Source organism: Botryllus schlosseri, chromosome 6 (assembly GCF_051294905.1).
Source record: "Botryllus schlosseri isolate E-star chromosome 6, Bs_hap1, whole genome shotgun sequence".
NCBI lineage: Eukaryota > Metazoa > Chordata > Ascidiacea > Stolidobranchia > Styelidae > Botryllus > Botryllus schlosseri.
Genome location: NC_137241.1, coordinates 24,204,961 through 24,229,687, shown reverse-complemented (window position 1 = coordinate 24,229,687; position 24,727 = coordinate 24,204,961). Strand labels below are relative to the sequence as shown.

Genomic DNA, 24,727 nt, shown 5'->3' with positions numbered 1-24,727 from the left:
TTGTCGCTTTCTTTTTTCTGTACTATCTTCTTTACTTTTCATTCAGTATGCAACTGTGCATGTATAGAAAGTCACTTTCTATAGTGCATGCCTCCTCTTTACATCGCCTAGGTCAAGGTGGGTGTCTGATTCCATAGACTACTTCAAGTTGCTTCGACAACTTCATGTCTTTTCATTACATCGAAATCGAATAGTATATATACATATTGAAATAAATCCGAATATTTTCGGCTGACACTCGTCAAGGGTAATCGTCAGCAACTAGTAGATAATTGGAAAGAACATTTTATATCAACAATCGTATCACAAAATATGACGTTACAAGCACGAAATTTCAAACGAGAGAGCGTACAATGTTCTATTTTCAGGTGGTACACGAACTCCGTTTGTTGACAGAGTTTGGGAGGTGATTTGATAAATATTTTAATAAAATGATGGTGAAGAAATAGTATTTCAGATTTGTCTATAGAGACTACTACAGTCTCTATAATTTGTCTATGATATCACTGAGCTATATAAACATATCAGTGAAGAGCGGATAGTGCTTTTCGAGACTCCGAATCCCTCCGACAACTTTAGTGTCTGAGGAAAACTCCCTCCGACTACGAAGAGCTCAATCCCGGACTCCGAAATACTCCGATGAATCTCGTCAAGTATCCGAAACAGTGGCAAGCATGGTACATGGTACACATGGTACAACATGGTACATGTCATAATATTGTTGGACTCATAGTATTGTTTACTCTCCAGTCCCCAATTGCAGTGCAGATGGCTGATTTTTATGCACTTGGCAATCATTTTTGCATGTTACCCGTCATATTACAACTTTACGAGGTGTCAAATGTCTGTATTTTGGTTTGTAATCATAATCAATAGTGTATTTTGGTCAGAGCTTTCCAAATATATCGGAGACAAAAGTCACAATACTCCGAAATTCTCCGAAAAAATATCTGTAGTAAACTCCGACTCCGCTCCGACTGTCACAAAATCGGCAAAACTCCGCTCCGAATCCACTCCGACTCCGCTCCGATGCTCATCACTGAAACCATAGTGTCCTATATGGTGTCGACACAAGCAAATCGCACGGTTCAATGAAATTGTATCACGTCACAATTTCCATTTGGCTACAGGCAATTTGACGGTTATTTTTGACCGGCTTGCCGAGCAATAAATTTGTTGAATTGGGTATCAATCGAAAGCTGACTCTGCACTGATTACGAAAATATAAATTTTATTCCACTCATGGCCCTGGAGCCCCCACAATCAGCCCCAAATTATTCATTGTTAGGTAGATTGGCAGTGTGACGCAACAATGCTGTCTGGCGAGACGAGAGAATAACTCAAGAGCAAGGAGGCGGCCGAGCGGCGAGAGTGGGATCAGCTGACGTCCCGGCTATGTGCAATCGCGTCGCAGAGGAACGCTGCGCTGTTGATACTTTTTCTATTTGCTTCGGTACAAGCGAGCACGCCTTATCAGCCTTTCCTTGACTTTTAAGGGTAGAACTGGGTCCACAGAATGTATTAGGGCCCTACCAATTTCCGCGCATTATCTTTCAACTGATAGAGATATTTAGGCTACGTCTAAGTAGTCTACATTGGATATGTCACATTATTATGATATCGATTGCCTTAGCCCGCTTGTTGCGTGTAGGGCTCCAGAGACGCGTGGCGCTGTTGATACTTTCTATAGGCGCTTCGCTAAAAGCGAGCACACATTACCAGCGTTTTCCTTGATTTGTAAGGGTAGAACTTGGTCCGCAGAATGTATTTGGTCCCTACCAATTTTCGCGCAATATCTTTCAGCTGATGGAGATATGTAGGTTACGTCTAAGTAGTCTACATTGGATATGTCAGATTATTATGATATCGATTACCGTAGCCCGCTTGTTGTGTAGGGCTCTTGAGATGCGTGGCGCTGTTGATACTTTCGATAGGCGCTTCGCTAAAAGCTAGCACACATTACCAGCCGTTCCTTGATCTGTAAAGGTAGAACTGGGTCCACAGAATGTATTTGGGACCTACGAATTTTCCTGCAATATTCTTCAACTTATAGAGATCCTTCCGTCTCGGTATAGCTATAAGTATACATTAAAATTGTATTAGCCCGCTTGTAGTGACGGTCCCCAGAGGCAAGTTGCGCTGTTGATGGCGGGTGTCGATGCTTTCTATACTATAGTCGCTTTTATGGTTAAGTGTGAGCAATGAGCATTGAGCATGGGCATACATCACAAGCTTTTATTTTATCCATAAGGGTAGGACTTGGTCCGCGAATGCAGCAGGTAAAATGTTGATTGTTGAATAAAGTTTAACAGCAGGGGTGTCAAATTAAACTGGTATCGCGGTCCGGATTCGATCCGTTATTAGAAAGCTTGCGGGCCATACCTGCCAAATGACTCCAATGTTACCACCAAATCCATACATCTTGTTTTTCACTGGAATATATCTGATATCACTATAAACGTTGACGTTGGAATTTGCTTTATCATTTTTCAATCACCAAACAGTTTTTTTGAATGCCGGGGACCTTTCGCGTCAAAGGTAATACAGTGGTATCACAGATATTTGAATTATATTCCTTCTGTAGCCTGTATTTATATTCCTAATGCAGTAAAACGGACTTTCATTATTTTTTCGCATCTGTGAATAACTGAATGTCCATTCAGCCCAACAGAGTTTGCACTTTTTCGCCTTCTCGGAATTTGGTGTCAAGGTCACCGGCATGGTGCTAATGGGGACTAGAATAAAAACTCAACACTGTAGTTGTATTACTACAATATCATATATTTACATTATCTAAATTTGCTGTCTTGAGTGAATGAGTGATGCAGACTGATTATACACAACTACTTTTTACATTACTAGTCCAAAGTACAAGTACAAATCAAGGAAAGGCTGGTAATGTGTGCTCGCTTTTAGCGAAGCGCCTATAGAAAGTATCAACAGCGCCACGCGTCTCTGGAGCCCTACGCAACAAGCGGGCCAAGGCAATCGATATCATAATAATGTGACATATCCAATGTAGACTACTTAGACGTAGCCTAAATATCTCTATCAGTTGAAGGATAATGCGCAAAAATTGGTAGGGCCCTAATACATTCTGTGGACCCAGTTCTACCCTTAAAAGTCAAGGAAAGGCTGGTAAGGCGTGCTCGCTAGTACCGAAGCAAATAGAAAAAGTATCAACAGCGCAGCGTTTCTCTGCGACGCGATTGCACATAGCTATTGCCGGGACGTCAGCTGATCCCACTCTCGCCGCTCGGCCGCATCCTTGCTCTTGAGTTATTCTCTCGTTCCGCCAGACAGCATTGTTGCGTCACACTGCCAATCTACCTAACAATGAATAATTTGGGGCTGATTGTGGGGGTTCCAGGGCCATGAGTGGAATAAAATTTATATTTTCGTAATCAGGGCAGAGTCAGCTTTCGATTGATACCCGATTCAACAAATTTATTGCTCGGCAAGCCGGTCAAAAATAACCGTCAAATTGCCTGTAGCCAAATGGAAATCGTGACGTGATACAATTTCATTGAACCGTGCGATTTGCTTGTGTCGACACCATTGGGCTCGAAAGTCACGTGACTTTTCAGCGTAGCAACCACCGTCTGGGGCCAAGCGCGTTTCTGGTATCATCTTTTCTGCGACAGTAATGCATTTGTATGTCGCAATTTCTGCTACTGCGCTGGTCTTTGCTGTCACATTATGTGTTTGTGTTACAGGATTGATTTTTTTTCGTGCAGATAGATGACAATGTATAGTATTCAATTAACATGATGGAATATAGAGCAGTTTAAGACAGCCTATGTCAAACAAGTAATTCCAAGGTTTAGTACTTTCATCTGGATCTACTAACTATTCATCGTATGGCTGCAGCATTATTATGCTTCAAGTGTATAGTGTATACTTATCGACACGGAGACAGTGATCAGTCAACATCGGAGATTATTAATATTGTAACATTACCGTACCGTGTTCAATTTGATTTCAGATGGATTTGATTAAGCTACTTTTACGATTTGCGAGTTCTTCAAAAATAATCCGAATCTGGTCAAAAGAAGTCAAAATGATTTAGACAACGACCATCCAATATCAGCAATGTATGGTGGTGATGGCAAAGAATTGGGAAATATTCAGTTCAGCCATGAGTATAATGAAAGTTTATGACGTAGAGGCTGGTAACTGCAAAATTACCTGAAAGATTGGGGAAGGGTTGGAATTGAGTTCGAATCCCACTTGATGCAAGTGGGTCGGAGGCTTATCTGGACTCCCCACTGCTTACCTAACTACACGAGCAGCGTCATGTAATCAAGCCCTGATGGCTAAGTAAAGCCGATGAGGCTCTAAAATCGGCACCACTGACGAGGACGTATGGAAGCAAGCAAGAGAAGAAAGAAAGAAAAAGCTTATCAAAGAGCAAAGAGACCCTTGAACTTTGAAGCATTTATGTTGTGGTGCAAACAGACGATCATCTTCATCATCATTGGTTTATTAGCAATTTTATCAGTTCAATACACCACAAAATGCGATACAATGAAAAGACAGGAAGATGTCGAAGCGACTTGGAGTAGTCTATGGAATCAGACACCCATCTTGACCTAGGCGATTTAAAGAGGAGGCATGCACAGTTGCACACTGAATGAAAGTAAAGAAGATAGTATTTCCACCTTTTCTGAGTACTATGTAATTTTGCATACTTGCCGGAGTGTTATATTTTTTAAAGTAGTTTTAGGACATGGTTGCGGCACTTTTGTAATGTGTATATTGACAGATATCAAGTGTCCCTATTCTACCAAATCAAGATCATTAATAGACTTGAGCGTTTAGAAGAAAGTCTTCATTTTGAAATGAGTCGGTGATACTATAGTACTTGCCCAGCATCACAAGTACTTTGACAAGTGCAGGGCAGCTTGTGCATTGCATACTCAAAACTTATGCCATTTCTTCGTTTTGGACCCGACGATTCCCTCAAGATTCTGAATAGAAGAACTACCTAATTCTGATATAATAATATTTCCACAACAATACTTTCTTAATCTTGCATAGTTGCATACTCTCGCTTGATTTTACAAAATTCTAAGAGTGCTGACGAAATCAATAACTGGCCAATAAATTCGACAAATTCACAACTTGAGAATGTATTTCCTTTGTACCGAGAATGAAACAAATAGAATGTAGGTATTGGTCACAGATTAGGTATTCCTGATTAATGTTGCCAACTTGCCATAAACGGATGCAGTTTTTACTTAAGCAATACACTGCTACTGTGGAGGTAGTCTTAAACTGACGACTCACTTAAACACACAGAGTTGGCTTGAAAATGGGCAGTCATAGGCAATGTTCCCTCTAATTTTTCAAGAGTCTGCGCAAACACGCCAACTCACTGCGCAGGCCCTCGGACAACAGTGTGCAACCACTCTCCAATAGGATGATAAAGCTAACTACTGGGGGCCTTGGCCCCCCAGACCCCCCCAGGGCTCGAGGCTTTTCCGGTACTTATCATCTACAATTGGTGCCCATTTAGTAGCGGCGTCCCTAAACGCGCAAAGCACGAAAAATTTATATAATTCATGATTGCATCGGCCAATATGATCGGAAATTGCATATATATTGCTATCATATTTTATCCTCTCCCTGCTATTGAAATCATATCAGTATCGCTGTTCCATCTTAATTTTCACGAATCTGCGCGCCTGCGTGGTTCATTGGACAACAGTGCGCAACAACTATTAAAAAAAACATCATTTCTGATTTTTTGTGCGCAGCGTAGCTTTTCTGTGCGCAGACACCTTTTCAGCACTGCGCATTTGCGCACGTGCGCAGCTTAGAGGGAACATTGGTCATAAGCAATACAATTGATAGGACTGTGTTGGTATATCGAAATTGACGAGAATAACAGCAAGCAGTGTAACTGTGAGTACTCCATGGCAATCTGTAGTTATTGCGTTTCTGCATCGCGTCGACGTAAGTATCTTCCATTGTCAAGCCAAGATCCTGAACGGCGTTTGTGTAAATTCACTGTGCTCTGGCCCTGAGAACGACGGTAAGGGATACCAGTGTTGTTGGGTCCGTATGGTTACGAGGCTGGTCTCACACAAATGACCTACTGGTGGCATTGATGTACCATATGTCGACAACAATGTCAGTTCCTTCCCAGCGTTTTGGGTGGTTTTCTACGAGTTCAGGAAGTATATGTGGTCCCGACTTTTAAGGCCGGTACCGTCTTGAAGTGTGTCGCTCCACCTCCCTACGGTGACGTCATTCCATAGACAGTTGAGCTGCATTTTCTCACAGTTCAAGGGGTAAATAGCGTGCGTGTGCTTCTCGTTCTTGCGATGAAGGAGATGGTGTCTTCTGGAGAGCAGTTTTTGGCAGAGATACCAATTGCATCATACAAGATGCCAGGATCAGAGATGCCCCGGATATGGTTTACATATAGCGCAAGGTGCAACTTCACTAGCACAGCAATCAGGTAGCCTACAGATTAGTGAGGCTAGCATCAATGTTTGCATTGATTTGTTAAACATCTAAAAGTATCTAGAAAGAGAATAAAATAGTTATGAATTACCCTCTGATTTTTGTTCAAGAAATTTGTGTAAATTTTGTATAGAGCAATGCAAAAGCTACTGAAAGTAGAAAATTTTTAATTCGGCTCAACTAGCCAAATTTGCTATACATTTTTTGAAAACTCAACAATTTCATGGCATAGCCAGTAAAATTTAATAAAACTATTTTATTTTTTCAATAAACTCAATTTTTTTTTTAATCTGATAGCTTCACTTCTGCATGTTGGAATTGAGCCAAATCTAGTGTGCAACCTTTTTTCAAGCCACCTAACAATTTTGTTCATGAGCCAGTGAAATTTGGAAAAAAAGTTATTTTTGAAAAACACTGATGTATAGAAACTTGACCAAAATTTAGAAAAAACATTGGCAACAGTGCCAGTACTAAATTATAGGAAGTAGTGTCATGAGTAACAACAAGACCTGATCTCCCATCAAAAGAATATTTACATTCCAGTTAGAATGATACCAAATTGTAAATCGCTGCATCAGCAAAAAAACCAAGTCGAAAGTACGGTACTCTTGTCCTTGTCAGGCAATAGCAGTCTTCTCAGCACTATTCTTGAAACAATCAATAACTTCCTTCTGATTGGCATGGTTGAATATAAATTTGGCTGACCGAAATTCTTGATTATCTTTTTCGATAAATAGCCCAGATATCTTAAAAGCTAACCGATGCCTGCAGTTGATGCATCTATTCTTAGGCCACTTTCACTATATAAACACTTTTAAAAAATCTAATAATTGTGGCTTATCTTAAATCATTTGCTATTGAAGCTAACTCGATTACGCTGTCTTGGGGCACACGAGATACCGGTATGACATTTGATACCACCAAACAAACAAGTCAACATAGTTCAAATGTTAATTATATTTATCATTCTCACTAGCTTTATTAATTTCAGTCACTTTCCTGTCGTTTTCTGGCAATTCAGAAGTCGATGGAAAGACTACTCCGAATTTTTTTCTCATCCATTTAACAAATTGGCACGTTATACCCTGGCATTTTGCGCGGCTGCAAAACAACATAATCCTACCTAGTTAGTATCTAGAAGTCATGAAACTAGCTAATAAGTCATAGAAGATAACATAAAACCCAGAGCTGTACTTCAAACAACCTCACTGAGACAGAAAATACGATTTAAAAACAGACCAATATCGCAAATTAACACAGGCAGCGGCTATCTAAAATAGTTGTTTGGCCCCAGCGAACCAGAAGTCACGTGACTTTCGAGCCCAATATAGGACACTATGCTGAAACATATATGATATTATCATCGCTCCAGTAATTTTCATGGCTGTTTTCCATCACGCTTCAGCGATTCAATTTCGCAAAGGTTTACCGAACTGCTTCTGCCCTGCGTCGCGATACATGGTACAGCCAGCACATTTGGTTCGTATGTAATTATAATTGATGAGTGATTCATTTGTTTCGCATCACAAGGATCATAACGTATTTGAGTATATGAAATGAATATCTTACCAAAAAAGAGTTGGCATGTACGAAATAAAGACAATGTAGCAAAGGTTAAAAAAGATGAAGAGAACGCGAGAATACAATCGAAAGAACGTTCTCGGCGGGCCGAGGCTGCAGATCAAGAGGCTAAAATTGATTACCTTCGACAAAAAGCTAGGGATCGAATCATAAAAAGCAGCACTGATCTGAAAGATGTATTAGATTATGGCGTCGGCCCGTCTAAATCATCGGTTTCTGCCACAATGTCATCGTACGCTAAAAATGAGGAGAATGAAAGGGATAAAAAAGAAGAGAAAATGAAGTATGAGAAAAAAATCGGCTTGCTGAAATATTTGGGACAGGATGCAGCAGAGACAATGCAAGACGAAGATAAACCATGGTATTTCCGAGCTCCAAAACGCCATAAAGAATGCGATGACAGTGACGATTCAGCTGATGAAATAGATACAAAACGAAAATCGTCAATGGATCCTATCAATTCTATTAGAACACATGTTCGGGAGAAGAAAGCATCTGATCAACGTAAAGCAGACAAAGTAAAAAAATCGAAATCGAAAAAGCATAAGAAGTATGTTGAGGATGAACGAGAAGTGCGACTCGACACCAAACAAGATAAATTGGCGAAATTAAGAAAAGAGAGAATTGCAAGAGAGAAAAAAGAGAAAGAAAGAACCAGGATATTGATGAATGGAGGAGAGAAATCTACAACCGAAACGGCACCTCAACGATATAATTCACAGTTTAATCCTCACTTGGCCAGAAATAGGTATGGGAGATGAATAAATGGTACTTCAAGAGCCCTAGCCATTATGATGGAGGGAATGTGTGCTTCCGACACTACAAAGTTGGACAGTCTGTACCGAAGATCGCTGAAATAGCTTTCTTTTCCTGTCCTGTCGAATCTGGATACCCCTGGTCTCCACTATGTCCATAGGGTGATCGCAGACGTGTTTGGTGGGGCTAAGTCTACCGTGAGATGAAAAAATAACCCCCAACATCAGCGAAAAAGGAGGATAATGCAGGGATTTGACTTGGAGACTTTACAAGGACAAATATGAATAGGCTATTAGAAATATTGTTTGATCTATCATTTGGCGTACTGTACAGTGTACATGTATGCTGCAAATATTGGTGTCACTTATTCCACTCGTGTGCCAATGATGACTGGTTGAAACTCCAAGTGTTGTTGCTTATATCTGTAAGGTATATCATACATTGTAGGCCTATTATACGACTAGGACTTGTCCAGCAACACGCTTTATTGTTCTTGCCATACAGGCGTAGTTCTGCCTTTTTCCACAATGGTTTAATGCAGGGGCGGGCAACTTCTCGAGTCGGCGGGCCGGATATAGGAAAATTAAGTACTTGGCGGGCCGGATTGCTGAATCGATACAATATTCGCCCATTTATTCACATTGCACATATACAAGGAATAAATCGCATTTAATGAATACATTTTAACGACAGTAATGTCACTTCAAAGCCATTTCTCGCCGATAATGACGAAGACAATGTGGATTTGAGAATAGCATTGTCATACAGGCGCCGCCATGTCTGCTTCTATCTGATCAATCAACACACGGTGCAATCCTCAAGATTTCAAGGAGTTCTATAACCCCGGTACCCCTAATTTACCAACACATATATTCGCTAGGGTTGAGTAGGTGACGAGATAGCATCGTTGTTCCACTGTGTGGCCTGAGAAATCGCGATATTGAATTCATGTGGTCCGCGACCTCTACGAAATTTGAAAAGTGGCCAGCGACCCGTTTTGAGTTGGCGACCCCTGGAATAAGCAGTGTTTTCGTCTTACAAAAGCCTAGAAGTGTGCCGTGCTACAAGTCGGCGGTTACATAATGAAAAATAAGAAATATCAGCCTGGTGTAATTGACCATTGTAGTCGACAAACACCATGATTACCACAAACGACATTAGGGTTGAGTACATCGCAAATTCCGATAATGCAAGTCTTCTCGCTTCGACGAAATTACGCGTAAGCTCCACTCTAGCACGCTGCGCATATACGTATATAATAACATGCACTATGCAGTCACTAAAATTTGCCGTTGTAAGCAAGTAGTGGGAAATCTCGGCAGACTAGGGCCGCGGGCCACATTATCATGTAAAACGGAAAACTGTCCGCGGGCCGGACAAAATCCCTTCGCGGGCCGGATCTGGCCCGCGGGCCGTATGTTGCCCACCCCTGGTTTAATGCATAGATAGCACTTACCTGTTACTCTTCATGCCTTCATAGTAAAAAAATGCTTTGTTCTACAGTATCAGTCAATAAATCCATTCTCAACATGCTTTTCCAGATTTCTTAGTATCAACCATTATGCCCAACCATATTGAACTACCGTTTGGTTTAAAAGTGCTACCTGACCGTGCTGGTATTCTTTCATCATCATTCATAATATTTATTTGGCTGTATGGTCACATCGCTGTCTTCATTCCTATCATTTTGCCACATCATCAAGACGGAAATATATCAAGTGTATTTGTTGGTGGTAAGTCATTTGGTTATTCTTGCTAAATACAAATTGAAATCAGTATACTGAGACATGTTGTTCTGTCCATCCCATGTAGGGCTGGGCAAAATCGAGTACCTTCGTGATTCGATTCTGAATCACGCGAAATGCTTCGAGTCGAGTCGAGCAATCGAGTATCCCCCATTATGACCTCATAACAGAATGTAATATGTCAAAGTTCAAATATGTGCCGTTTATGCTACCACAAAGAATATGATGCCTGTTATCCATCTCATAAATAATACTTTGATGTTTTTCGACCATATCAATTTCATTCCACTTGGTGACAATGTTGTGGGATAATCGTGACTTCGGAAATGTGCTACGTCCAGTAACCTTCGTAGCTTTGTACTATATATTTCATATGCTACGATACCGCCAAGCAAGGTTCCAAGGCTTCAAAAGTGAAAATTAGTATAGAAACTATAATTCTCGTTGATAAATTAACTTTCAGTGATGGGAAGCGTATAATTTCAGTACTCGAAAAAATCGTATTTTACTACTCAACTCGAATCATTAAAATTGATAATCGATTCAGATTCGAGTACTCGAATCATTGTGCCCAGCCCTAATCCCATAGTTAGCATCTCAGGAATATCGTGGTGCAATTTTGCTTTCAACAAATTTAGAATGGCGTTGAGTCGGAACAATAAGTTTTCTGTTAACGTGACAACGAATTAGTATTGGTAGCCAAAATTTCCGGGACTTCGAGATGTTTGTGATATGCTAAGTAGCCTACTAACGATTCTTATTCTTGCAGGATACCTCCTTCTCAGCCTTTGCACAATCGTTTGTTACTTTGAAGCCATGTTTTCAAATCCTGGTGTCGTACCAAGGATTGCAACGCAAAATGTAAGCTATTTTGGACAACTATTTTTATTTTATGTACGCAAATCTGTAGTTGATAAATCTGTAGCCACTTCATCCGTAATATTCTTTATTTTATTTATGTTACATTTTCATTATATTACAGATAGACTGGCGTACATGGGAAAAGTGCAAGAGGTGTTGTCTTGCGAGACCAGCTAGAAGTCACCATTGCAGTAAATGTGGATATTGTGTGCTGGAAATGGATCATCACTGTCAGTGGTGAGTTTGCTTTATTTATAGCTTTGCAAGAATATACCTTTCATGTTCTTTGCTCTTGCATTGTGAACAGGATCAATAATTGTGTCGGAAGAGGGAATTTTCGAATTTTCTTGTTATTGTTGGTCTATGCATCCTCTTTTGTCAATCTCAACATCGTCATATACCATCTTCACAAATGGTCCTGGCTTGGTGTTTGTGAAGCTTGCAAGGAGGTATGATTGTGGATGAAGTCTTCTATTTTCATAGAAACGTATTTTTGAGACAGATGTCTCGCATGCCAACACTGCAACAAGTAGTCAATGTATTTATGGTCCGTGCCTTTGCATATGGAAGTCACAATCATAATTTACAATTCAGAATTATGGAGTTTGGTTCAGACAGAGGTGGTCAAAGTAGTCAAGAAATCTACTCAAGTAGAAGTAGCAACGAAAAAATCTACTCAAGTATGAGTAGAAGTACTTTTTCCATAAGCCACCTAAAACTACTTGAAGTAGAAGTAGAATTGTCTGACTTTAAATCCACCCAAGTAAGTGAGTAGCCTAGTTTTAAAAACAGTCTCAATTCGTTCGCATGGACTGTCAAAAGCTGCAAATTGAGCTATGCGGAAGGTGCAGAAAGCTTGATTCGTATTGATGCATCCCAGGAGGTATCAATTTTCGACAGAATAAGCATTCTTTCGCATCATGGGATGCAAGTTATAGTATTGATATGAAAATGCAATACTAACCCTTTGTTTACTAGAAGACCCCGTTTTAGAGAATATCATGACATGGCGCCCTACCCCATATTATCAGGCCCCAAGTTTTGGCGAAGAGCAATACCGAGAAGTTGTATCGGATACAGTTTCAACACTTCACAGTTCGTCCGATTACTATACTTAAATGACAAATATTGTGCATCGTAAAATTTATATTTAGTGTAGCTTTATTTTCGGAAAATAGAGGCATTTGCTTTTATGCATCAACATCAACATGCATATTCTGCAGACAAAAGAACCCAAAGTATGATACTCGGAATTGGAAGTGAAATACAAATGCCACTTCCAAAAAGCGGAAAATATATTTCATGTCTTTTGTCCATAAAGCTTCAAAGGTGAACTGCTAAAACAGTTGTAACATTAAAAAAAGCCGGATTTTCCAGATTAGCAGGACACGTCGTGGGCTGCTAGATTACGATGAGATAGGTAATTGCTAGATTGCGAAACGGTTGTTTCAAATGTTATGGTGGACCATATTTACTATGATGAAATATTTGATATGGGCGACAATGCGATGTCAGCGGAACCAAGCAATCCGGTACCTAAATTATATTCACTGATACTTTCGTGAAAACATTCTTGACACTCCGTAACTACTGGGCGCGAAGCGCAACAAAATTTCTGGGCTTTACTTGACTTTTATGAGTATTAAATGTTGGTACTCCGTGAAAACGGCCCCGAAATTCCTCAGGCTATCTTTCATATTGGAGGATTACACTACTTCTACTTGACAAACTGAAAATAGCGAAAAGTAAGTAAGTAGATCACAAAATATTACGAAGTAGATGTAGAAAAAATCAGATCTACTTTAGCAAGTACCAGAAGTAGAGGAAAACTACTTGAGTACTTCCAAAAAGTAGAAGTACTTCCTTACTGACCACCTCTGAGCGTAATTATATGTTTTCGACGTTTGCAGCAATGGTGGATGGATCCTCTTCAGAATCCCATGAAATCATTTAGCTACTTAATCGCTATCATTGCATTCGTTGGGATCAATCTACTACTCTGTTTGACCGGACTCCATATCACGATGGTATGTACTGGCTGGTTGCACCATGAAACCGTGCTCACTTTTCCTTTTCACTCATTATCAGGGAATGACTACTATTGAAACTATGGAGGATCCAAGATCGGTTATGAAGAAATCAATGGAAAATAAAAGGTGAAAATTGAATCCACGTTGTGTAAAGTGACGGAACGTAGGAGATAAATTTTAACTGTATTTTATCAATTTTAGGAAATGTTTTCCGACATTCTCGCAGCTGACAGTGATATGCGGGACTGGGAATGTACTTTTATGGTCGGTGCCTTGTCGAAAAGTCAGCAGGAAAACTGATCAAAGAACACACATTGTTTGATGCAAATTTCAAAATCTTCTTCATAGATATTTATTTGGAATCGTTTGATATATTGCTTTTAGATGCACTTTTGATACGTCGGTATTTGTTATTGCGGTGCATGAAATTTACTATTTTGAACTACGCTTGGATAACAAATCATGTTTTATAATATAAAGTTGGAAATTTCTTCAAGACTTCATTTCTTCATATGAAGGATATTAGTTCGGCCGATTGATGGATGTATGGATGAGGACGATTGCAGAGACTGTTCCATGGTGCGGCCTGCTCCCGCCAACATGTTTCACATAACGCAGTCAATGTCATAGGTGGATAGAAATGCCCATTGCCCTTATATGCGGAAAATCATGCAGATCAAAAAGGTATTGCTTTAGTCGATAAGGGCCAATGATTTATACGGGGCGTTTCATAAACGCGAGTCGTATAATTTGAGAACAAGAACTCACGTTGCGACGGTCACTATAAATAGCGATTAAACAGTTGCAGGTAGGACTATGCATAAAAAGACGCAAATGCTTGAAGACGGTGTCAGACGTGATTTCACTGAAGCAGTCACTAGTGAAGTTAATGCAAAATTCCATCTATAGCAGGTAGTTTGATCCATTTTGATGTCGATTAGAAATACCCATATATACAATCTAGGGGCAAGTTCATGGATATGAATTGATTACGGCAGCGTTTCTCTGTAAACTCGGAATCAGCGGCGCCCATTTGTATAGTTCTCTCTCTCTCTCTGTGGATCCGTTTCCGTCGAGTTGTATGAGGAACCCGAATCCGGTAGAATCCGAATCAGTCATCATCTTCGTCGTCACTCCTTTGCTTTCCTTGCAAACGGTGCTCAGTATTTTCAACGGAAGTATTCTTCACTAAAGCAGCAAAATGGTGGCATCAGCCATATACATTCTGGATTACAAGGGGAAGGTAGAGTTTTAATCAACAATTACTGTGGTCTATATTCATGTAATGATAAATAGAAATATGAAAAGCCTCTTATTTGCCACTTGGTTTTAACTTTGTGACATTGTGTCTTGTCTTCAAGTAAAATTTATTGAATTAAGAAGTTTTTACTGCTTATTTTCGACATGGCTGAATGATATGCCAGACTGGAAAGTAGAAACAGTGGTTGTTTTGGGCAATAAAGTGCGCATTTCTTGCATTCAATAATCGAGTAATTAAATGGGAAATGACGTTGTTGCGAGTGCGACCCTTCCACGTTCCACTCTGGATTGTATCCAGGCTACTGTTAATTTCATGTTGAGTTAGTTGGGCAACATTACTATATTCTTGATACCCCAGACTCAGACACTGCATCTTATGGAAGCAAACTTTTTGTAAAGAAGCTGTATAGTGTTTCGGTTTCGGACATAACTGAAGTTGGTTGTGAGTTGCTATGACTATAACGCATCACCCACATTATGGTACACACTTACACCTATTCTTTTTTGTCATATTATCCAACAATTGTTCAGGGTATGTGTAACGTCTAAAAGTGGGATTCTAGGCCAATGCTTTGGAAATATTAGCATGATAATCATCGTCTACCGAGTCTGGGTTTTACTAATTGCATTTATCAATGATCTATAGTTGTCTATAATTTTGTGGTAGATTTTTAGTATTTTAGTTCATTTTACACCAAGTGTGTAAATTTATGATGACATTATTGTTTCATTTTCAGGTGCTGATATGTCGGAACTATCGCGGAGATATCGCCATGAACGTCATCGACAATTTTCCAAAGCTTCTTCTGGACCAAGAAGATGTAAATATGTTTGTCATGGTGATGCCTACTTCTTTCTAACTGTATCCACCTCGATTTTAGGAAGGTTCCATGAGTCCAATCATCCAGCACGGAGACGTCACGTTCATATTTATCAAGTACAGTAATCTGTACGTCGTTGCCACCACAAACAAAAACGCCAACGTAATGATGATCACAAGTTTTATGCACAAAATGTGCGATGTAAGTGGAAAATATTTCATACTTCTGGTTTGTTTAGAACCGCTGTCATACTTACCAGATGTTTTGGTCCGGTGAATCGGTACGCAATCCAGTTTGGTACAATATTTAGAACTGCTCTGTGGAAGCACAATTATTAGCTTAACTGTGCAGTCACGTCTCAGCATTGTACTACTGTTTATTGAAGCGCTTCAGAGCACTTGTACTAACACACTTGTCTTTTGTAAGATTATATATAAATAACTTGTAATTACAAGATACCTGGCTCTGATGCGCGTAACTTTAATTTAGCAATTACATCATTATCAGCAGAGGGAACACTCCTTACCTCCCACTTGAACAATGTGGTGACATCTTTGTCGTTACCGTAATGCTTTATGAAAGCAAAGATCCATTCCGTCACTTTGTTCAAATTAGTTTGCTGCTAGAAAATTGCACCCCAGCTGCGCCGATGGACGTTGATTAGATCAACTTGGTTATCGCCCTTTGCCTCAACTTACTTTTAGCTAGCCTCCCTTTTCAAATTTGAGCTTAGCTAGCCTCCGTATTCGAGAAGTTTGTGTGTTTCAAATCTTAAATGTTGGTACGAATGGATGTAATTTTAAAACCCCTGTTCATCTTGATAACTTTTCAGGCTAGTAGTTTCGTAGCTGTGTGATGGTAAAGCTCTATTCCTCACATTGAGAGGTGTTTTATTTTCCAAACTTTGATTCTGCAATCTGCTGTGTTTATGCAATGCCACTTTCAGCAACTTGTTACCACAAGGGATCTATTTCAACAAGCAATCATTGATGGTCATCCTACCTGACATACTTTTTTTTAATATTGTAATATTTTCCAGATCTTTTCACACTATTTCAAAGAATTAGAAGAGGAATCAATCAAAGATAATTTTGTAATCGTGTACGAGTTGTTGGATGAGGTTATGGATTTTGGACTTCCGCAATTCACTGACCCGAAAATTCTGCAGGAGTAAGTGAAAATCTCAGAATATTTGTGTAGGATGTGCGTAAGCTGAGTGTGCATGACTCGAAGAAATTGCGGATTCGGCAACTTCCGTGGTCACATTATTATCCAACTGCCCCTATATCACACAAACTGGTGGTAGTTCACTTTTCCGCTCAAGCATCGCATGTTACAAACTCAAGTATTGATCCCTGCCCACTTCTCAGTGGGTTGAGCTAGCTATAAAACGTTCCTGATACATTTCTACCTGACGTTAACTGCTTCCATTATCCTTTTATTGTTTCATGTATCTTATTCTGAATGCATTCATTCTCCAGGTATATAACTCAGGAGAGTCACAAGTTAGAAATCCAAGTGCGTCCGCCGTCCACTGTAACCAACGCCGTCTCTTGGCGGTCCGAGGGTGTTAAATATCGGAAAAATGAGGTACGGGTTTGGCATTGTCGCTGTGTGAGTATTCGGCTGTTGGTCAGTATTCGTTTCACCCGCCTAGGTGTTTCTGGATGTAATCGAGTCCGTCAACCTTCTTGTGAGCGCCAATGGTAGCGTCTTGAGATCTGAGATTGTCGGCAGCATCAAAATGCGAGTGTACCTCACCGGGATGCCTGAACTGAGGCTCGGCTTGAACGACAAAGTTCTGTTTCAAAACACAGGAAGTAAGCGACGCGTGGCGAGGGATAGATACTGAGCTGATAACAAGAGCGGCGTATCCTTTGCAGGAGGCAAAAACAAAGCCGTCGAAATGGAAGACGTAAAGTTCCATCAGTGCGTTCGGTTGTCTCGCTTCGAAAACGACCGGACCATTTCTTTCATTCCGCCGGACGGCGAATTCGAGCTGATGTCGTACAGACTCAACACGCACGTGAGTCGACGTGGGAGGGTTGTTTTGTGAAACGCGTTTGACGACGGTTCGATACAGGTGAAGCCGCTGCTGTGGATCGAGTCGGTCATCGAGAGGCATTCGCACAGCAGGATCGAGATCATGGTGAAGGTGCGCTGTGCTGTCTGATTGTCATTTGTATGAATAGCGAGTAATCAAGCGTCTTCCAAAATACGAGCGAAATGTGACACATGTGCACAGTCCAATTTGATTCAAAAACTTGATCATGATATTTTACTTGAATGGATTATTCACTTTAAATCGAGAAGAAAAAAAAATTGCATGATTGAATTTTAGTAGAAGTTCCCTTAATTTGGTGACAATGTTATTCTGCCGGACTCGGTTATTGAAAAACAATATACTAGACTAGGGCGTAAAAATTTTAAATAGTCCAGAAGTATATCTTGTATGCTAGGGGTTGGTAACGGCAGTTATGAAAAGATGATTAGTAAAGATTTGCTCTTGCCTACTTTAGCAGGGGCTACTTGGACTAGACTTAACAGCTGCAATTTTGTGGGCCAAATTATTTGATCTTTTCTGTTCAAATTCTTGTGTTTGTAGTTCTTAGGTTGATTGCATTACTCGTACCAATAACGTCTCGCAATTTTGAATTTTTTCATCTGCAGTTACCAAATATTACTCTCTAACAGGGTTGTAACCAAGTCACAAGTCAATCTCACTTTTACATTTTTGACTTGAGTCAAGTCGAGTCATTTTCAATTCCCACCGAGTCAAGTCCGAGTCCAAGTCAGCGAACAGAGGATCGAGTCCGAGTCATGGTATTATGACTCGAGTCCGAGTCCAAGTCATTGTGTTGACTGCTCAGTTTCCAGTTAAGGTCTTCCTAAAGCCACTTTTTTAACTCTGTTTGGTGATATTGAATGGTTCGCATTTATAATATATCAATTTTGCTCACTTTTAGCAGTTTCTGGTCGCATTTTCAAGCACCAGTACCCACAACCGAAATCCCAATAATGTGTTGGCTTCGAAATTACAATGAATATGTCGGTCTTGGCCGTCTGAATCTCGAGTCAATGACTTGCTTCGAGTCATGCGCAATGACTCGAGTCCAAGTCGAGTCAATACACAGATTGACTCGAGTCGAGTCATTTCCGTATTTTGAGAAAATGACTCGAGTCGAGTCATCCGAAAATCGTGACTCGAGTCGAGTCATGACTCGAGTCATTACAACCCTGCTCTCTAATGTATTTCACATTCTGACTGCCTCTGCTCGCATTTGCGTTAGTATTTCAATCGCATTGACCAGTCCATACCAATGCTTACTGTATTGGGTTGCTCATGACTCAAACGGGCCCTGTCAAAATACACAGCTACCTCGGGAGAGATACGCAGGGGTGGTCAAAGTAGTCAAGAAAGCTACTCAAGTAGAAGTACTTCTTTTATAAGCAACCTAAAGCGACTTGAACTAGAATCAACTGACTTTGAATCTACTGAAGTAAGTAAGTAGTTGTAAAAACGATCATGATTCGTTCGACGACTGTCAAAATCTGGAAATGGAGCTATGCGAAAGGTGTAGTGTTGAGCTTGATTCATATCGATGCATACCAGAAGGTATCCAATTTTCGACAGACGACAGCATAAGCGTTCGTACCATCATGGGTATGAGAATGATAGTATTGATATGGAAATGCGATACTAATCCTCTGTTTACTCGAACAGTCCGTTTTAGAAAATATCATGGTATGGCGCCCTCTCCCATATTATAAGGTTTAGTCGAAGAGCAATACCGAGAAGTTGTATCGGATACGGTGTAAACACTTTGCGCGATTAGTAAGCGTTGATAAAACCTATGGTGGATCGGGAAAATGCCATATTGTGTAGCTTTATTTCTGGAAATTCAAGGCATTACTACGCCCACTTTTATGCTTCAACATGTATGTTCTCTTGACAAAAGAACTTAAACTAATTAGAACCGATATTTTTGTGAAATCATATTTTTCACTCCATATCCACTCTGCACAACGAAAATACTGGCTGAAACTACATGAAAACAGTCCTGCATCTCCTCAGGCTATCTTCCTACTACTTCTACTTGATAAACTGAAAATAACAAAAAGTAGATCAGAAAATATTACAAAGTAGAAGTAACGAGAAATTAGATCTACTTGAGTAAGCACCCAAGTAGCGGAAAACTACTCGAGTACTTCAGAATAGTAGAAGTTCTCAGTTACTGACCACCTCTGGAGATACGTTTTGCCGATTTTGTATTTCAAGTGTTATATCTCGACAGGCAAAAAGTCAATTCAAGCGACGCTCGACCGCAAACAATGTGGAAATCCACGTCCCGGTGCCAAACGACGCAGACTCGCCCAAGTTCAAGACGACGGTAGGAAGCGTCAAATGGGTGCCCGAGGAAAGCATCATTATCTGGACTATCAAATCATTCCCGGTACGGCCCATCTTATTTTTTACTTTCGATTCGTTCCTCGCGAGTGGGTTGTTCTTTTGTCAGGGCGGAAAAGAATATTTGATGCGAGCCCACTTTGAATTGCCGAGCGTCGAAAGTGAAGAGATTGAAGGGAAGCCGCCGATCAAAGTGAAGTTTGAAATCCCCTACTTCACAACCTCTGGAATACAGGTAGAGCTATCTAAGCATTGGCGCGACTTCAGCTGCGCAACGATATGCTATTATCATTTTGCCAGGTACGATATTTAAAAATCATTGAAAAAAGTGGATACCAGGCACTTCCTTGGGTCAGATATATTACTCAAAATGGAGGTAAGAATTTCATTTGGTTTATTGCAGATTCCATCATGTGGTCGCAATGTATCTAAATGTCACCGATCCTACAAAACGGTATGGCCACTTCATTCTGAGTTATGTAAACATCCCTCCCATTTGTCCAAGGTAAATAAATAGGCCTGTATTACCAGCAAGGAGGTGTACATGCCAATGTGTCCAGTTGTTGACTGATGGTTGGTGCTGTTTTGAACTTGACATTTTCGCAGCACTCTACTACACTTCAATAATTCCCGTATTTGATAAAATAACGCTTGTCCACCACATGAAGATCTAAGACACCATAATCTTATGAATCCAAATTTATTACCGTTACCGAGCAAATATATTTGCGCTGAATGTATATCCGTTGTTGCAGATTACCAGCTACGTACCTACTGATCCGTGACTGTACCATAGAAGATCTCGCTGCTGAGCATTTGCACCGAAGAGCCGGATGTCATCATGTATTTGTCAAAATCAGATCGGACGTGCAAGCCGGTCGGTCCACGGATTAACCGACCACTTTTGTAAATCTCTTATCTTAGATTGATATTTCCGCAATATCTAATACAGTTATTCTAAAGAATCGTGTCTGCATTCCTAGATACTGCTCCGTTTCTGTGATTTGAGGAAGAGCCTGTAGTGACGCTCATGTTGGGTCCGCTTCGATTTTTCTCTTCTTCGCCAGCAACGATTGCTTCAGCTGCCTCATTCTGTTGTCGATCTCCTGGAGAGAGCAGTCCTCAAATTCTCTCTTGTGGGCAGCTGGCTTTGCAGGAGGAATCATGCGCTTGGCCAACATGTACTCCGGCGATGAACCCTCCATCGCTAGGAGACGATCTTCGAGATTCTTTAGTCTCAGATATACGTCGGAGGCTTGATCTGTATGTAGAGAAGTGTGAGGAGAGTGTGGTGTTTAAAATGGATTGGGTACTGCGATGACATTCGTAGCTTAGTATGGGTGGGTGACAGGTAGTCGGTAAGGAAGTGCTTTTACTTCCAATATTCAAAATATTATAATTTTAGACTTCAACCTTGGCCAAAGAGTGGTATAAAGCAGCCACGGTGCATGCTGCTTACTACGTCTGCATAATTCACTACTTATGGCACAATTGAAATATAACGATGAGCAGTGCAGTTTACAAATCTAACGCTTCTGCTATCAATTGTTCGATTGATACACAGCATTATTTCCTGGTCAGAAATATGCTTTCGCAAACAAATAGATTTTCAAAAATCGACCATGATAATAAATTTCTAGAATTTGAAGAGCTTCTTGGAGGTACAGAACTTTAATATGCAATTGTGTAGTACATTCACATTGAAATGAACCTGAACATCGTCAGCAAATCGTAGGGAATTGGAAAGAACATTGTATATCAACAATCTATCACATAATAGAAATTTTGAATATTATAATCATGCCGAAGATCGCACTTGAGTTAATGGAGACTTCTATTTTTAGATGGTACACGGACTCCTTCTGCAGCATTGTTAGTTGTTTTGCATTGGTTGACCAGATCTACTTTTTTAAATTATATATACTAGAGTACTTTTCAGACCATCTACTTGAAGTAGTTTTTTTTCATCGTATTGCAATCCTGTGGGGTTTTGAAATGACAATGAAGACAACAATCAGCCGAACCGAATGCCACTCTGAACTTGTTACTTCTACTTGCAATTGAGTAGAAATTCACTGAGTGACTTCTACTTGGGTAGCAACAACTACTTTGACCACATTTGCATGTGGCGCATTCAATGCATTCTGAATTAGCATGGCAAAATTACATCTGGTCTGTTCCCACCTGTGTTGACTCTAAGGTGGGATTCAATATTGGTGAGACGCTCTTCCACTGGATGCGGTATATTCCTTTCCTTCGACTTTATTGCAGCCGTCGACGGTCGGATCCAGTCTCCTGAATTTGTGAATTTCATCTGCGGCCCGTCAGGATTTACGACTTTGGTCACTACCGAGACAATGATGAAGAATTGGTCGGAAGGTCACGGAAAAGAAAATAGTGCTGGTGTAACCTGCGATATGTGTCGCATTCAACTGTCTGCGTTTGTAGATGGATTCTGTACGGGCACATCCCCACTCTTGGCTGAAAAATATCATCAATGGTACAAATTACTAGAAACAATTTTATGCAAGATCTACTCACGTAGGTTCAGACGTTGCACAGAACTCCTTGACATTCTGTTCATCAATCTTGTTTTGAGAATATTTCATGAAGGCTGTGATTCTCTCTTGAAGCTAGTTTAAATTAGAAAATTTCGGTGACGATGTTCAATGAAATTCAGTTTTGCCGAGCACTGGATCTTGCAGCTCACCTCGGAATTTGAAGCAGTAATCTGAGTGACCGCTGTGTCTAATTCTTCTTTATCATTTTCAATGTCGATTTCCTAGTCAAACATAAATCCTTTTAAGTGGATGCAGCTTGAATTCAGAGCTCAATAAACCCACGCTTAAATCTGTAAATAGGCTTTTCACTGCTTTTGCAACGTCCAGGCCGGGAATCTGATGGCTGTCACATTTCACCTCTTCAATATTGCACTTCAAAAGGAACATGTTTAGACACAATAGTTCGATAACAATGCAACATAGATGGAAAATAATTTTACCTCTTTTAGAAACTTGTTTATGCTTTGAAGAACTTGATGCAGCATATCCATATCTACCGTACTCTCTTGAAATTGATGAAACTAATAAAACTGATTGATTGATACGTCACACTCACAACAGCAGAGCAAATGAAATGTTACTTGCTGGTTGCTGCTGTGCCACCATAGTTGTTTACAGCTGTAAACGACTATGGTGCCACTATCAATACTTCAACAGCAGAGCTCCTAACATAAACCAGAAGGGGTGGAATCATTAATCCATATAGGCAAGAATTAGACAGTTCGGCACTGTTACAATTAAGTTGTCACTGTAATTCACAGTAAATCCGGACATTCAACACGAATTACTGCACACTTCGAGTATCTTGCAGTTTCCTGTCATTTTATACTTTTGCTGTAGTGCTGGACCAGAACTACTGGTGTTCGTAGTGTGTAACATCCCCTTCATGACAGGAAGCTGTTATTTAAAGATAATAACCCTAACAAAAATTGATCCCGGTGCATAAAAATGCTCAGCACCTTCCTACCTTGCTGCCTGCCTGCCTTGAACGATCGCCCAAACACTCATGTACGTGCAATATTAATCAGTCCTAAGATGGCGCTCTCAATCCTAACTCCAGCTGCTCTGGTATGGGGAAACACCAATAAAGGTATTTTCTCCTATGACGTCACTTATTATATATTATGGTACCTGAGTTGACAGACACCTGTATTGATATGATACGAGCGCCCGTTGTTTGCATTCACCTCATTTATATATAATCATGATCATGATTGTGCACTATACAGCTATTGTCGAGAATCTGCTACTGAAATAGACGTGACTCGTGACTGTGTTACTTGAGCAGTTAGTAGTACCTAGTAGTCAGTAGTAGTATTTACTAGGAGTGGCTTGGTGTTCGATAGGTGAATGTCTTGAGCTATAGCTATGATGCAGATAGTGTCTATATATTTAGGGGACAGCTGGTCCCATCCTCAATGAAAATCTGTTTGCTGGGATTATCCTAGTCACAATGTGGCAAGAAGAATAGAAGCCAGTAAAAGTAGCAATTTGCTAGTAAAAAAGTAATTATACTAGGTCTAGTTTTGCTTAAAAAAGTGAAAACTGTCAAGTAGAAGTAGAAGTCCAAGATCGTAGCCACTTGACGAAGTAGTGCAAGTAAGCAGAATATACTTGAAGTACTTTAAAAAATAGAAGTAGGCCTGCTTAGTTACTGACCACCTCGGATTATTGTAAATATCAGAAAAAGCGAATTTATTGTAAAGTTGCTTATAGCTGAATGACAGAACAAAATTTGTACGAAGTCACAAACTGGTATGGAATGACTGGAAGAAGGGATGACGTGCATACCCAGGATTGCAATTTTTCGCGGACTCTATAGTCATTTTTGTAAATATCTTTAAAACCTATCCCTAACAAAATTTGTAAAATTGGGACATATGCACTTTTACTATTTTTATTTTATGTGTTATAGCAGCCTATAGCTCTGGTTATGTGGTTACGTGATGAATAGAATGTTCAAGAATCCTAATTTTCATCAAATCTTTCTAGAGAGCGTATGTCCGATGTGGATATTGTGATATGCTGGCATATATAATACCATTAGTTACTCTTTGCAGAGACAGTGCATAGTCATCAGGAACATAGACTGCACTGGACTATAGACTACTTCAATTTTGTTAGTGACATGTTTTTCAAGCAACTTTACCTTTTACTATGGAAGAATTATATTATTCGAATCCGACATCCTGTAAGTGATTGTTGCATGACATCATTTCGCAGCTGCCTTGTA

The 24,727-nt window shown here is 40.1% G+C and overlaps 5 protein-coding genes across 6 annotated transcripts in view; 4 read left to right on the top strand and 1 right to left on the bottom strand.

Annotated features, from left to right (window-relative positions):
* Positions 1-7,873: 7,873 nt before the first annotated feature.
* LOC145441695 (leukocyte receptor cluster member 1 homolog) lies at positions 7,874-10,350 on the top strand. Its single transcript, XM_080319622.1, has one exon. It carries the CDS (start codon positions 8,028-8,030, stop codon positions 8,811-8,813), a length of 786 nt encoding a protein of 261 aa, XP_080175748.1. The 5' UTR covers positions 7,874-8,027; the 3' UTR covers positions 8,814-10,350.
* Positions 10,351-10,358: 8 nt separating this feature from the next.
* Positions 10,359-13,940, top strand: LOC145441694 (palmitoyltransferase ZDHHC21-like). The gene is made up of 7 exons (XM_080319621.1): positions 10,359-10,541; positions 11,323-11,414; positions 11,536-11,651; positions 11,722-11,863; positions 13,325-13,441; positions 13,503-13,570; positions 13,646-13,940. Exons 1-7 carry the CDS (start codon positions 10,370-10,372, stop codon positions 13,764-13,766), a joined length of 828 nt encoding a protein of 275 aa, XP_080175747.1. The 5' UTR covers positions 10,359-10,369; the 3' UTR covers positions 13,767-13,940.
* Positions 13,941-14,530: 590 nt separating this feature from the next.
* On the top strand, positions 14,531-20,898 carry LOC145441692 (AP-1 complex subunit mu-1-like). Its single transcript, XM_080319619.1, has 12 exons — positions 14,531-14,687; positions 15,442-15,525; positions 15,586-15,726; positions 16,565-16,695; positions 17,007-17,115; positions 17,183-17,345; positions 17,409-17,551; positions 17,609-17,680; positions 19,821-19,979; positions 20,043-20,168; positions 20,234-20,309; positions 20,689-20,898. The coding sequence occupies exons 1-12, from the start codon at positions 14,646-14,648 to the stop codon at positions 20,709-20,711; spliced, it is 1,269 nt and encodes a 422-aa protein (XP_080175745.1). The 5' UTR covers positions 14,531-14,645; the 3' UTR covers positions 20,712-20,898.
* Positions 20,763-23,484, bottom strand: LOC145441697 (MAP3K12-binding inhibitory protein 1-like). Its single transcript, XM_080319623.1, has 7 exons — positions 22,935-23,484; positions 22,777-22,866; positions 22,644-22,715; positions 22,475-22,566; positions 22,344-22,414; positions 22,118-22,279; positions 20,763-21,194 (listed from the first exon to the last, which is right to left on the bottom strand). Exons 1-7 carry the CDS (start codon positions 22,983-22,985, stop codon positions 20,962-20,964), a joined length of 771 nt encoding a protein of 256 aa, XP_080175749.1. The 5' UTR covers positions 22,986-23,484; the 3' UTR covers positions 20,763-20,961.
* A 305-nt stretch (positions 23,485-23,789) lies between these two features.
* Positions 23,790-24,727, top strand: part of LOC145441691 (phospholipid-transporting ATPase ABCA1-like) — a 32,652-nt gene continuing 31,714 nt past the window's right edge. Inside the window, exon 1 of one of the 2 annotated variants that reach the window (XM_080319618.1) lies at positions 23,790-24,685. In XM_080319618.1, coding sequence (XP_080175744.1) covers positions 24,623-24,685 — 63 coding nt within the window. In that variant the 5' untranslated portion in view covers positions 23,790-24,622. The remainder of the gene's footprint in view (positions 24,686-24,727) is intronic. The other variant, XM_080319617.1, reaches the window with a different exon arrangement.

Coding starts and splice junctions, on each gene's coding strand:
- LOC145441695 (XM_080319622.1), top strand. CDS start 8,028: ATGAATATCTTACCAAAAAAGAGTTGGCATGTACGAAATAAAGACAAT.
- LOC145441692 (XM_080319619.1), top strand. CDS start 14,646: ATGGTGGCATCAGCCATATACATTCTGGATTACAAGGGGAAG. Junction 17,681..19,820: donor GGATCGAGATCATGGTGAAG/GTGCGCTGTGCT, acceptor ATATCTCGACAG/GCAAAAAGTCAATTCAAGCG. Junction 20,310..20,688: donor ATATATTACTCAAAATGGAG/GTAAGAATTTCA, acceptor CCGTTGTTGCAG/ATTACCAGCTACGTACCTAC.
- LOC145441694 (XM_080319621.1), top strand. CDS start 10,370: ATGCCCAACCATATTGAACTACCGTTTGGTTTAAAAGTGCTACCTGAC. Junction 11,415..11,535: donor CAAGGATTGCAACGCAAAAT/GTAAGCTATTTT, acceptor ATTATATTACAG/ATAGACTGGCGTACATGGGA. Junction 11,864..13,324: donor TTTGTGAAGCTTGCAAGGAG/GTATGATTGTGG, acceptor CGACGTTTGCAG/CAATGGTGGATGGATCCTCT.
- LOC145441697 (XM_080319623.1), bottom strand. CDS start 22,985: ATGGATATGCTGCATCAAGTTCTTCAAAGCATAAACAAGTTTCTAAAA. Junction 22,415..22,474: donor TGTGCAACGTCTGAACCTAC/GTGAGTAGATCT, acceptor GATATTTTTCAG/CCAAGAGTGGGGATGTGCCC. Junction 22,280..22,343: donor GAATGCGACACATATCGCAG/GTTACACCAGCA, acceptor TTGTCTCGGTAG/TGACCAAAGTCGTAAATCCT.